At 37.0% G+C, this 14,669-nt stretch overlaps 2 protein-coding genes across 2 annotated transcripts; both read right to left on the bottom strand.

Moving 5' to 3' along the window:
• Nucleotides 1–32: 32 nt before the first annotated feature.
• On the bottom strand, nucleotides 33–6,476 carry ndufaf5 (NADH:ubiquinone oxidoreductase complex assembly factor 5). Its single transcript, XM_058380419.1, has 11 exons — nucleotides 6,047–6,476; nucleotides 2,935–2,975; nucleotides 2,717–2,780; nucleotides 2,584–2,631; nucleotides 1,683–1,786; nucleotides 1,508–1,547; nucleotides 999–1,196; nucleotides 833–893; nucleotides 661–744; nucleotides 324–406; nucleotides 33–169 (listed from the first exon to the last, which is right to left on the bottom strand). The coding sequence occupies exons 1-11, from the start codon at nucleotides 6,332–6,334 to the stop codon at nucleotides 68–70; spliced, it is 1,113 nt and encodes a 370-aa protein (XP_058236402.1). The 5' UTR covers nucleotides 6,335–6,476; the 3' UTR covers nucleotides 33–67.
• Nucleotides 6,477–7,658: 1,182 nt separating this feature from the next.
• On the bottom strand, nucleotides 7,659–14,563 carry LOC131346794 (interferon-induced protein 44-like). Its single transcript, XM_058380436.1, has 8 exons — nucleotides 14,497–14,563; nucleotides 13,606–13,693; nucleotides 12,648–12,681; nucleotides 11,450–11,642; nucleotides 11,175–11,324; nucleotides 8,840–9,011; nucleotides 8,565–8,665; nucleotides 7,659–8,477 (listed from the first exon to the last, which is right to left on the bottom strand). Exons 2-8 carry the CDS (start codon nucleotides 13,661–13,663, stop codon nucleotides 8,313–8,315), a joined length of 873 nt encoding a protein of 290 aa, XP_058236419.1. The 5' UTR covers nucleotides 13,664–13,693; nucleotides 14,497–14,563; the 3' UTR covers nucleotides 7,659–8,312.
• Between the last annotated feature and the right edge of the window lie 106 nt (nucleotides 14,564–14,669).

The raw sequence follows: 14,669 nt of genomic DNA on the forward strand, positions 1-14,669 counted from the left end.
TACACTTCATTATTAAGCAACACTGCTACTATATTGGTGTCGATTAGTTGGTTCGAGTCAGCTAGCTTTAGAGCTGGATTTGTCCGGATTTGTTTGCGGTCTGTGTTCGGCTGATTTTTGACAGATCTGCGAAGGACACGGTTGCCGAACCTCTTTTCGCTGGTTTCGCCTGTGATTTCGGAAAAACACAATGAAATGGTTAACGTTGGTATAAAACTTTACAGCAGTACATCTGTAATTTTGTATTTTTTTTTTTGTACAATTTCAGGTTTAAATGAAATCTGGGGCAAAAAACATTCAGAGCCAATCAAAGACCAGCAAACCTGTGACTCATGAGGCTTCCAGCCAATCATAAACAGGATGTCAAATGTGGCTGGGACAGATCCATCTTCGTTACCGTACATCTCTAGGGAGTAGAACAGATTACTCTGGTCAAGAAATTCTGATCAAGTCCGCACCACTTCTGAAGGAACTATAGGGTTTTAGCACCAGTACCAAGACATCACTTTGATTGCAGAACTTTGCTGTAAATTGCAAATCTTAACAATACTACTATTAATACAAGCCTTAAACATATTAAACCCATTGACGTGGTTCAGTTAAAAACATATTTTGAACGTTATGTTCCATGGCAAACATCTCCAGCGTTCTCCAGCTTACCTTTATAAACGGCAGCCGCTGCCAGGATGGTGTCTCTGTGCAACAACGCCTTCCTGTTCCACGCACAGTTACTCTCGCCCATTCCTTACACATCGCAGAAACAGAGATCTGGAGTTAACGTTTAGAATCTCTTAATGCTTCCTTTGTACGGAAATCGGTTGCTGTGACCCACCTTGTAAATCGCACAAGACTTCAAACATGCCCGGGTAATGAACCTGAATCTCATCCACATCCTACATTTGACATGGGAACAAAAAAAAAGTGCACAAGATAAATGTCGCCGTTGAAATCAATCAAAGATCTGGATGCATGCTAGCTCCCTCTGCTGGCACACTAACCACGGTGAGCATGTTGAAGCCAGCTTGGCCCAGCAGGTTGCCCAGGTCGGTGACGGCTGTGTAGGGTGAAATGTGGGGCGCAAATCCTCCCTCCCTCTCCAGCTCAGCTAGCTGTAGGGAACAGCGCAACTCGTACAGAGTCTCACCTCCGACCATGGCGCCTACAAACACACCGTCTGGCTTCAGCACACGATGGATCTGAAAGAGAGGATGGTTCATGATTTATAGAAACTTCTACCTAGGGGTAATGTGTGATAATAGGATCCAAATATGGCGATAAACTTTTACACAAGACATCTGTCTGAGAGAACTATGTAGGCATGGCTTAATGTTTTAATAAGCAAGCTTGATTAACATCCATCAATCACTAACCATCGATAGGTTCCAGTACTTCTGGCCACAAAGTTTTCACAGGACACTGACTCACTTACTGAGAAAGATGTTCCTGCAAATTTTACCCAAGACCCGCCCACATTTAAATAAACTGGTACTATAGTAACATGCAGTACCTGACTCAAAGCTCCTGGAAGATCATTGATCCAGTGCAAACTGTGGAGGAAAGATGATCACAGTGATACTATTAGTAACCTCGATTATTATCATTTATATTAAGTATCGTTTTTGCTTTTACCCTGACATTATTATTAAAGAGTGATAGAACTCATCAGAGTAATGGACAGTTACCTCAAGCTGCTGAACACCAGATCGAAAGTGTTCTCCTGAAAGGGCAGGAACTCTTCATCGACCATCACACATTGTGTAGGTATCTCACTCTGCTTCTTCTGCCTCTAATATACACAATAAGTTTCAACACATGCCTCATTTCAAGCATCCACTATCCTGGACAAATGTCTTCTAAATTATCCATCATACGGGACAAACAAATACAGAATTATCCAGTAACTTTGACTAAATTTATTCTAGATTATTCAGTACACCTGACAACGTTCCTCTGAATGAACAGTTACGCTTGACCAAATATATTCTATATTATCCACCATGCTGGAGAAACAAATTTGGGATTTTTTCAGCACACTGAACAAATTTAATCTACATTTTCCTGCATACTTGACCAGATCTATTCTAGATTTTTTTTTTTTTAGTAATTTTGATAGATTACAGGTTATTCAGTATGTTGGACAAAATTACTGCAGATTATCCAGTCTGCTTGACAAATTTACTCCAGATTATCCTGGACTTTTATTATAGATTTTCCAGTACTTTTGACAAAATTTAATCCAAATGGTTTAGTAAAATGCACAAATTTAATCTGGATTTTCCAGAATGATGGCCAAATTAACTCTATAGTATTGAGAATCCTAAAGAAAACTACTTTGATTTACTCAATACATAGGGCAAATTTACTTTAGATTATCCAGTAAGGTAAACAAATTTACTCTAGATCCAGAATGTCTGTTAAATTTATTCAGGGTAATCCAGTGTGCTGGTCAAATTTACTCCAGATTATCCAGTACACTCCAAAATAGTTGGGGATTATCCATCTCTACTAGACCAATTGGGATGTTTACAGAGAAAACTTCTTTGGAATCACTGCCTCGCTTTAGTTCTCAACAGAGTAACTTACTAACGGAGCGTCTGAGATGTCTGTAAGGAGAAGGCGCTCTACGACTTCCTGTAACGGAGAAAGAGTCAAAAGATTTAATAAGCTCTGATTTCACAGACATGGAGAGGATCTGTGGTCAGAGAAGGACCGGTACCTTGCTGAGATGTTGGGCAATGTGGCTTTTTCCGCATCCCACATCTAGTGCCAATGGGAAAGTCCTGCAGAAACACCACAAAATCAGCCAAGTGGGTCAAATCTTACAGTGTATGGTGAAACTGCGGATCACAATGTTCTTACAGTCTCTTTCGTAATAAATATATGAACAATAGAGATACAAAGCAATCAGACCAAAAAGAAATGAAGAAGAATCACCTGGCAATGTCATAAATTCTGTCTGCTACCCTGCTACCAACCTGCAACAGAAAAAGAACAAACACATGACATTTTTTTGTTGTTGTTGGTCTTATTACCTCAGGAGGAAAGAAGAAACAACTGTTTATAGCTGAGTCACAGAATATATAAAACTCCTTTGACACAATCTGAGGTAAATCTGAGGTAAAATCTCTGATAAACTGGGTCCTCAAATGAATTTGACAGACAGACTACAGTCACATGACCTTGTATAGCAAATGACAATACAGCTATACTTGCATACTGAAATGAGTAGTGCAAATAAGGCAAATCCTGCCATAAATGGGGTACATGAGGTAAATAAAGCTGTAAATGAGGTATACATGACATAATTAAAGCTGTAAATGAGGGAAATAATGATGTACATGAGGTAAATTAAGCTGTAAATGGCATAAATAAGGCTACAAATCAATTTAAAAAAACTAATATAAATAAGGTAAATTAGGTAGATAATGCTGTAAATGGGGTATAAAGCTGTACATGGGGTAAATTATTGCATAAATGAGGTAGATAAAGCTGTAAATGAGGTAAATAATGACGTACATGAGGTAAATAAAGCTGTAAATGAGGTAAAAATACTGCAAGTTAGGTAGACAATTCTGTAAAAAGCTCAGTCAAAAACTGTACATGGGATAAATGATTTAATAAATGAGGTAAATAATGATGTACATGAGGTAAATAAAGCTGTAAATGGCAGAAATTACACTGTAAATGAAGTTAAAAGCTGTAAATGAGGTAAATAATGATGAACATTAGGTAAATAAAGATGTAAATGAGGTAGATAATGATGTTCATGAGGTACATAAAGCTGCAAATGGCAGAAATTACAGAAATTAGGAAGTCAAAATCTGTAAATGAGGTAAATAATGCTGTAAACTAGGTAAATAATGATGTACATGAGGTAAATAATGCAGTAAATTAAGTAAAAAGCTGTAACTGAGGTAAATAATGCTGTAAATTGCAGAAATTATGCTGTAAATGAAGTAAAAAACTCTCAATGAGGCAAATAAAGCTGTAACCGAGGTAAATAATGCAGTAAACTAGGTAAATAATGATGTACATGAGGTAAATAATGCTGTAAACTAGGTAAATAATGACGTTCATGAGGTAAATAATGCAGTAAACTAGGTAAATAATGATGTACATGAGGTAAATAATGCTGTAAATTGCAGAAATTATGCTGTAAATGAAGTAAAAAGCTGTCAATGAGGTAAATAAAGCTGTAACCGAGGTAAATAATGCAGTAAACTAGGTAAATAATGATGTACATGAGGTAAATAATGCTGTAAACTAGGTAAATAATGATGTACATGAGGTAAATAATGCGGTACATGAAGTAAAAAGCTGTAAATAAGGTAAATAATGATGTACATGAGGTAAATAAAGCTGTAAATTGCAGAAATTATGCTGTAAATGATGTAAAAAAAACTCTCAATGAGGCAAATAATGCTGTAACTGAGGTAAATAATGCTGTAACTGAGGAAAATAATGCTGTAAACTAGGTAAATAATGATGTACATGAGGAAAATAAAGCTGTAAATTGCAGAAATTATGCTGTAAATGAAGTAAAAAACTCTCAATGAGGCAAATAAAGCTGTAACCGAGGTAAATAATGCAGTAAACTAGGTAAATAATGATGTACATGAGGTAAATAATGCTGTAAACTAGGTAAATAATGACGTTCATGAGGTAAATAATGCAGTAAACTAGGTAAATAATGATGTACATGAGGTAAATAATGCTGTAAATTGCAGAAATTATGCTGTAAATGAAGTAAAAAGCTGTCAATGAGGTAAATAAAGCTGTAACCGAGGTAAATAATGCAGTAAACTAGGTAAATAATGATGTACATGAGGTAAATAATGCTGTAAACTAGGTAAATAATGATGTACATGAGGTAAATAATGCGGTACATGAAGTAAAAAGCTGTAAATAAGGTAAATAATGATGTACATGAGGTAAATAAAGCTGTAAATTGCAGAAATTATGCTGTAAATGATGTAAAAAAAACTCTCAATGAGGCAAATAATGCTGTAACTGAGGTAAATAATGCTGTAACTGAGGAAAATAATGCTGTAAACTAGGTAAATAATGATGTACATGAGGAAAATAAAGCTGTAAATTGCAGAAATTATGCTGTAAATGAAGTAAAAAACTCTCAATGAGGCAAATAAAGCTGTAACCGAGGTAAATAATGCAGTAAACTAGGTAAATAATGATGTACATGAGGTAAATAATGCTGTAAACTAGGTAAATAATGATGTTCATGAGGTAAATAATGCAGTAAACTAGGTAAATAATGATGTACATGAGGTAAATAATGCTGTAAATTGCAGAAATTATGCTGTAAATGAAGTAAAAAGCTGTCAATGAGGTAAATAAAGCTGTAACCGAGGTAAATAATGCAGTAAACTAGGTAAATAATGATGTACATGAGGTAAATAATGCTGTAAACTAGGTAAATAATGATGTACATGAGGTAAATAATGCGGTACATGAAGTAAAAAGCTGTAAATAAGGTAAATAATGATGTACATGAGGTAAATAAAGCTGTAAATTGCAGAAATTATGCTGTAAATGATGTAAAAAAAACTCTCAATGAGGCAAATAATGCTGTAACTGAGGTAAATAATGCTGTAACTGAGGAAAATAATGCTGTAAACTAGGTAAATAATGATGTACATGAGGAAAATAAAGCTGTAAATTGCAGAAATTATGCTGTAAATGAAGTAAAAAACTCTCAATGAGGCAAATAATGCTGTAACTGAGGTAAATAATGCAGTAAACTAGGTAAATAATGATGTACATGAGGAAAATAAAGCTGTAAATTGCAGAAATTATGCTGTAAATGAAGTAAAAAACTCTCAATGAGGCAAATAATGCTGTAACTGAGGTAAATAATGCTGTAACTGAGGAAAATAATGCTGTAACTGAGGAAAATAATGCTGTAACTGAGGAAAATAATGCTGTAAACTAGGTAAATAATGATGTACATGAGGTAAATAGCGATGCAGATGGGGGTAAAGTCGTAAAAGATATGAATAAAGCTGTAAATGAGGTAAATCAAGCTGACCTCGTCTCGCAGGTAGTCATATTTATCGCTGTCCGGTAAAGTGGCTGCCCATGTCTTTTGTTTTCTCTTCATATTTCTGTCGAACACACTGATGACCCCTCCAGCTCTCCCGGACATGTTCCTCACACCCCTGACCTTTCCCACAGGTTGTGCGCGTGCAGCAGAGTTAACTTTCTGTCCTGAGGTAAGGTTAAGGTCAGTGATGGTTCCGTGAGGAATAATAAACCGGGCTGTTGTTCTGAGGAACACGCTGTGACAAAGACAAACACCGTTCATGAGATTATTCATGATTTCATCTTACAAAGGGCAACACCTATAAACTAAAAGAGAAAGTTTGGCAGGTTAAATCAGGTCGTTTTCTGCTCCTGCACCGTTGCCCCTCCATCCACCGGCGCTGAGGACCTTTTTCCTGCATGAAAACCGGCTGCGTCCCAAACTGCTGTGTAGTGAACTTTAAGTGCCCTAGATAGATCCATACTACCTCACTGCGTCAAATTATGACAAGCGCCAGGTAATTTATTAAAATATAACGGCGTACCGTATTTTTTTAGCCATATTTTAAAAACATGTTTGGGATTTCCGAATATTTCGCACCCTATGTAGTGCTCAGTTATAGGGAGTGAAGGGTGATTTAGGACTGAACCGTGAAGTGTGTTGTCTCGTGTAAAACACGGAACAGGAAATGGCGTAAGAGGAGCGACTGAGCTACATTCACACAGCTAGTCTGTTATCCCACTAATAACTATTCTTAGATCCATAAATCGCAAGAAAAGCTAAAAAATAAACTATAAACATCTACGTCATTATTATGAAAGTCACATAATGTCACATGAGACAAATTATGTGAAAATGAAACTATAGACAAACAGATCAACTTTTCTGATACTGACTGGGTTAATAATAAAGAGTCAGAAAGCTCCACAATGACACTGACAGATTTATTCATAGAGCTCTGTCAACAAAAACAGTTTGAAATTCAGTCTTTAAATTCTGGAATAAAAACTCAATAAAACAGTCAACAGATACAGCATACAGAGAGAGAGATAGAGAGAGATGAATAGAGGGAAAGCAACAGAGACAGGGGGTGGAGAAAGAGAGAGAGAGTGGGAGAAAGGGGGGAGAGGAGAGAGAGATGAATAGAGAGAAAGCAATAGAGATAGGGGGATTGGTGTATATATATATATATATATATAGAGAGAGAGAGAGAGAGGGGGGGGGGGCATGGGGATAGAGAGAGATGGATAGTTATGGGATAAGTGTATTATGTTCTGGGGTTTTCAGTGAGAGAGAGAGAGATGAATAGAGGGAAAGCAATAGAGACAGGGGGTGGATAGAGAGAGAGAGTGGGAGAGGTAGAGGGTGGGAGAGAGAGTAGGAGTGTGGGAGAGGGAGAAAGTGGGAGAGAGAGAGTGGGAGAAAGGGGAGAGAGGAGAGAGAGAGACAGAAGGATAGAAAGAGAGATTAATAGAGAGAAAGCAATAGAGATAGGGGGATTGGTGTATATATATATATATATATATATATATATATATATATATATATATATATATATATATATATATATAGATATATGAGAGAGAGAGAGAGAGAGAGAGAGAGAGAGAGGCATCTCTAGTATGGACCAGTTGAAGGTGATTCAGTTTTATTTGTATATCACTTGTAACAGTGGACACCTTCACATCAGCTATACAGAAATATATAAAAAAGAAATCAATTTTACATTTATAAATGTATCCCTACCGTATACATATTCCTTACTACTATCTGATTTCCTCTGAAGAAGTCATATATAAGCTATGGATTATTGTATTTGTGCATCATTTTATCTAAGCAGAGCTCCAGGAGTTACATTTAGGAAGCCAAGTTATCCTCGGAAAACAGCACAACAGCATAAACATCAAGCTAGGTTTTCTAACATAAATGATCTTCATACACTACCGATTAAAACATGCTGCCAGTACAGAGTATTCGGATTAAATGATTAATATGGCAATTATTTATATACACGCACATTACTTTCTCGGGATTTTTATGTTTGTGTTTTTAGGATTGTCACCACCCACGGGCTAACGATCTTATTTGACATACGTAATAAAGTAGAGCTGAAAAAAAAAATCTCATGATCAATCAGAATTTTCTTGTTATCTTGTACATTAGAGGAGTGCATTAGGACTGAAATTGGACTAAAAAATACTGAATATACAAGCAGATGGGAATAGGACTAAAACAAAACACACAGTCATACACCTTGAGTGCACACCAAACTTTACAGTTTTCTTTTCACAAAGTCACTGGCAAAATTCACAATACTTGTCAAAGCCATGAGAATCAGAACATCAATCTCATTGTTGTTGTCGATTTCCTCATGATAGTTCTTTACAGGGAAGATGTACTTCAGTGGAATACCCAGTTTGACGCTGCACTGCTCCATCTAGAAAGACAGACACTGAGAATAATCTGCATGAACCTGTAGTAAAGATCATGTGGTGTTCTGGTACTGACGAGTTCTTGTACTTACATTCATTTTGATTTTCTTGCTCTTGTAGATCATTGTCAGGTTCTCTTTGACAAGTGGACATGCAACATCCACCTTGGTCATGATGGCCACTACAGGAATATCTGTCATGAATAATTCAGGTTATTCAAAATTTTTCTTGGACTGATTATACCATTACAGATATTTTAGAGAATTGTATTTTTATTTTGATTCGGTAATACATCGGAGAGTAATATATGGTCAATTTATTGTGAAGGAATGACTGTAAAAATCAATATGACAGGATGATAACTCACCTAATTCATGTGCTCCATTCCGAATTAGTTTCATTTTATCGCTAACGCCTTGAGATATTTGATCAGTGCTGTCTGCTGGTAGGACAAACACCAGACAGTGAACTTTGTCATTTAGACTTGGGGTTGTGTTATAGTGACTGCTTTCAGCAGTCAGATCCTCCTGAGGATTAAACTGAAAATAAAAACATAAACTATAATACCACTGCACTTGCAAATGGACAATGGACCATTATCATTTGAGGGCACTGAAATAATTCAATATGTGGAAATGTGTAACAACTCCAAGCCTGAGTATTGAACGCTTCCAGGTTGTTTCTCCTCCACTGAGGACTTTTAAACCAGTGTTTTCTGTCATACTATGCAAAGTACTGTTATTTCATTCTACTTTACCAAGCATTGTATTGTTCCAGCCATTGTTCTCTCCGTTTTCACCATTACTCTTTTCGTGGATTTACTGTTCTCTGGATTATATTTTTGTACCTCAACTCTGATGATTGTGTGTATTGGTTTTTCAGACTCTTTGTCTTTTTCGCCCACTTTCTATCCTGCGGTTTTAGATTTGTATGACTTGTCTTTCTTTCATTAAATTCCTCAAATGGATTCTAACAGTGGTGTAACGTAGCAAAGTAAAATTACTTCATTTCAGCCTAGCCAGTATACTTAAATACTTAAGTATTTTTTGAGAGTTTTTGTACTTTACTTGAGTTTTTATATTTCTGTCAAGTTTTACTTTTACTTCACTACTTTTTTGAAACAAATTCTATACTTTTACTCCGATACATTTTCTGTTCCACATTTTCATTACTTACTACAAAAAAAACCTGCGTCCAAATTTGCGGTAAAGGAAGTTTGTGGTTAGTGATGACTTTAGGCTAAGTCCATACGTAGCTGGGGATTTTTAAAAACGGAGATTTTTCAACTTCATTTTTTTAAAAAATTCTGTCCACATGACCTACGTGTTAAAAATATCTTTGTCCACATGAAAACACAAAACGCCCTGTTACGTGCTGTCGGGAGCATGCCTAGCCAATCAGAAGCCCTGTTAAGTGCTGTCAGGAGCATGCCTAGCCAATCAGAAGCCCTGTTAAGTGCTGTCGGGAGCATGCCTAGCCAATCAGAAGCCCTGTTAAGTGCTGTCAGGAGCATGCCTAGCCAATCAGAAGCCCTGTTAAGTGCTGTCAGGAGCATGTCTAGCCAATCAGAAGCCCTGTTAAGTGCTGTCAGGAGCATGCCTAGCCAATCAGAAGCCCTGTTAAGTGCTGTCAGGAGCATGTCTAGCCAATCAGAAGCCCTGTTAAGTGCTGTCAGGAGCATGCCTAGCCAATCAGAAGCCTAGACAAAACTTTATTACTGGTTCCGGTAGTTTAACAACAATGGCGTGTCGTGTGAAAGCGATGCCTTTGACATGCGAAAATTTCATGTAGAATGTAGAAGTCGGACCGGGTCTCGTCCAAAACCGCCAGCGCTGTGTGTGTTGTGGGAGTTCTGTATGCAGCAGCAGTGAGCTCCGTATTACATTCCGGCCCTCTGTTCATGAACGTAATGTGTGAGTAACTGCGCGTGTATGTACACACATGGAAAAGTCCAGTAAACAACGTTAACACAGTCAGTAGTTTACGCAAGTCTGCTATTGCACAAAATAAATTCATAAACAAAGGTGACATCAAATCAAGGAGACCGGCGCACAGACAATGACGTCAATTCATTAAAATCTCCATTTCCCCCGTCCACACAACACCATTGAAAACCGAGAGTTTTGGAAAATCTTCACTTTGGAAGGAGTTTTCCAAAAGCTCCGTTTTCATCGACCTCAAACTGCATTAGCATGTGGACGAAGGGTCAAAACACAGAGAAAAATCTCCCTTCTTAAAAATCCCCGGCTATGAATGGACATGGCCTTAGTTACAAGTGCACATGGATGGAAACACTGATACTGTACACTTCATTACAATACAGTTCTAAAGGCCTCTTCTTTCTTTCATGCAAGTCTTATTTTTTTGGTGCTGCACTTATTGAGAAGTTTAAGAAAGAAAGCACTACAGAATAAAATTCATAATTCTCCAAATTATTACAGTCTTGCTTTTTTATTAATTTACTTCTACTTTTACTTTCCATACTTGAGTACATTCATGAAAATACTACTTTTGATACTTAAGTACAGTTTATTTCAGATACTTTAAGACTTTTACTCAAGTAGAATTATAATGGTTGGAGTCATTTTCTAATAAAATACCTGTACTTTTACTCAAGTGTGGCTTTTGGGTACTTTATACAACACTGGATTCTAACCCCTCTGCTTTTGCGAATCCGTCACAAAATGTGAACATTAACTTACTGTGTATCCCTCTTGGATCTGTCCGTTCAGAATGTTGATGATGTTGTTTGTGTGTACACCTTTTGAACCTTCTTCGAGACCCATGGTATCACCAAATACAAATGGAAAGATGGATCCATTTGTGTCTTTCTTCAGCTTGTAGACAGTGTACTGTAAGCAGGTAGAAATAAATGTTATGAAACATTTGATCTGTGTCCTTTACTTAAATAGAAATTCACCTAAACTAAAATGAGAGTGTGTTTGAGTGTTAGATATTAAATATTACATATAGTTACCTTACAGGTGTTACTTAGGCCAGCACTGAGTGAATGAGCGAGGTAAGTACTGTGACCTTGAAATACATTATTAACTGAGGTGATAAAGGCGGACTTCCCAGAACCTGCTGGTCCAACACACAGAATCCTGAGATGTTCAACACTCCGGCTTGACGGAAACTCCCTCAGGGTCTGTAACATCGTTTCTCTTTCACTACAGGAAAGTCAGAAAGAGACAACAGCCAAATACAGTATTTTTACATCAAAGTGTAACATAGCAAATGTATATGTAACACAAACATTGTATAAAGTTATGCTTTTGCCTATTTTTGGAAACTATTGTGTGAAAAAGCCTGTAGTTATGAAATGAGAAAACAGAAAAACTATTTCATGCACCTTTATATTCATAGTTTAGTTTTAGCATCTTTGTAAAATGTACACTCAGTTGCACTTGTGTCCTATCTATACCAAGCCTTTCTGAGTGTTTTGCTATCCTGGATCCGAATCTGTCTTTGTGATTGTTTTTGCCATGTCTTCTGATATCCTGTTTGCTGATCACCTGACCTGTGTCTGTTCTTGGATTTTGATATTTGATTTGATTCTATTTTATTTGTACAGTGCTTTTAACAATGGATATTGTAACAAAACAGCTTTACAGGAAAACACAAATGTAAAAAATGCGAATTTAAAATTTTTTATTTGTCATGCTAGATGTTTCGGATTATAAGAGTTTAATAAAGCATGTTAACCTGCACTTGCATCCATCTCAGAGTCTCTGTTCTCACAGGAGAGATATGCATATTTTGCTAGTTAATAGAATTGAAGATGATAGATAATTCGCAAAGGCTCATATTTGTCCTGTTCTCTCTTAAAAGATTAGGAAGTTGAGTAAAAACCCTTGTTGGGTTGCTGAAAGTTTTGAGAAACACCCAAGAAGAAAGTGTTGGCAGAGCATTTTGAAACTGATGATACAAAGAAAGGAGAGACTTTTACAGACTACATAGCTATTTTGAAAGTATTAACATGCACATGCGGGACTGCAGGACCAGTTGCAAGAAGCATTGCTGGAAAAATTGATTGAGATTATGGTTGGAATGAAAACCTGCAGCCATACAGGCACTTTGCAGATACAATTGGAGACCCCTGGTCTAATATAAAACTATAATGAACTAAACTAGGCAATGAGAAAGAACATACAACATTATACATTGACTCTCACCTCCATTTCACTGGCCTCCATGGATCATCTAAAGCTGTGAGAGAATCAGATCATTAGCCAGTGTATTTAGTAGAGGTATATTACAGTATTTACATTTACACTCATGCCATTTTTGATGTAAGTGGATGCTGGTCTGTTTTTGGTTGTGTAGGCAAGCGTCATTGTTTTATAATCTGATGCAGGAAGCATAACAATTGAAGGAAGCATAACAATGGTGTGGGAGAACTTCAGGAAGTTTGAAAAAATCATGCAGCTGCAGAGTGACGCTCTGGATGATGCCCAGAGGAAGACCTTCCAGGAGCGGGTTTGCAATAGTTCTGTTTCTAAATGTCAAAGAAATGAACATGCTCCTGAGAACAGCAATTCAGTTAAGCTGGCAGCTGATGAACTGGAATTAATGATAAGATCTTTACCAGACATGCTGAGATCTCAGCAAAAAGAGTAGGGAGGGAAGAGGAGGATGAGTTGAGTGTCATCTGCATAGAAGGTATAAAAACCCATGCAAATATATGACTTCGCCAAGAGATCTAGTACAGATGGGTTCAGAAGAGGGTGATTGGGGAGGTAACTGTAACCGCATGGAATTCATATGATGAGTTGATGAGTTTGTTGAGTTGTACAAGCCACTTCTGCTCTGCTTATGCACTGCTCTATCACTGCTCATGCATCCAGGTGTAAGCAGAGGATAGATAAAACACATGTATTTTTACTGAACCCTTTTTTTTTTCAAGAAATCCTTTTAAATTACTAATAAAATTTAATTTGTTTACATTGTTATATCATTTATTTATTGGTCCTGATATAGATCCATCACACCCAAGTGTAGTGAATGTGAGCCATTAATGAATAGTGGGGTGTCTGTTAGTACCTGATAACTGCATAAGCAGACATTAAATATGAAATACCAACATACATTAGTTAAGCATCTTAATTCATAAATAAAAATGGGAAAACTTACATAAACTCTCTGGACTGATTGGAGGTGATGGAGTTGTAGTTGACTCTGATCCACCCATGATGCAATTATGCTCCTGTAAAAGCTAGAACTGGCACAATAATTAAAAGTTTTATGCCTATTATCATGTCTGTATTTCTAAGTGATTTATGGAGATGGATTTATGGAAATTTCACTTAAACACTTGCTCGAATGTGAGTATTTTTGGACAAGGTCTTATGGTGGTATCTTAGTGATTAAGGTGTTTGATTACTGATCAGAGGTTTGTCAGTTCAAACCCCATGTCCCCAAAGCACCACTGCTGGGCCCCTGGGTAAGACCCTTAACCCTCAAGTTGTATAAAAATTAGATAAAATGTCGCTCTGGATAACGGCATCTGCCAAATGCCCTAAATGTATTACATATATCTAAATTTCATATTAAATTCCTGGTAAATTAATCAAGCGTCTGTGATGTGAATATTAGGGGTTATGACAGACATGCTTCATGTCAAAATTATCATATTCATATCTAGGAAACTGGACTTAACTTGATGTGTTTTTTTTTCTCCTCCTGATAGCATGGTTACTGATCTGGGTCAATTTTAGGGGCGCAGCTTTCTCAGACACTTAGCAGTAAAAATGCCAAAACACGAGCTCATGCACAACAGATCGTTTTAAAAACCAACACACAACAATTCGCAGTATGTAAAATGTACACACACACACACACACACCTACACACACACACACACACACCGACCCACCCACCCACACACACACAGACATTCACAATTATGTGCGTAATATTACTTGCCAACATGAATATACACCCAATTTATTACATTAAACAGCTCAGTTTAGATCACAGTTTTCAGATGAGTCACTAATAAGAAAGATGAAGTATGAAACTCACCTACTGACAGCAGCGACAGTTCAGATCTGCAAGGGCGTGCCCAGTGACAGGGATTTTATAACTCTGTCTGCAGTACATTAGTGGCCACTGGGGGGGGGGGCTTCTTAAAGCAACCAAACGTTACTCAATATCACTGAATATTACAGACTGCTTACAATATCACCAATATTATA

Source organism: Hemibagrus wyckioides, linkage group LG26, assembly GCF_019097595.1.
Source record: "Hemibagrus wyckioides isolate EC202008001 linkage group LG26, SWU_Hwy_1.0, whole genome shotgun sequence".
Classification (NCBI taxonomy): domain Eukaryota; kingdom Metazoa; phylum Chordata; class Actinopteri; order Siluriformes; family Bagridae; genus Hemibagrus; species Hemibagrus wyckioides.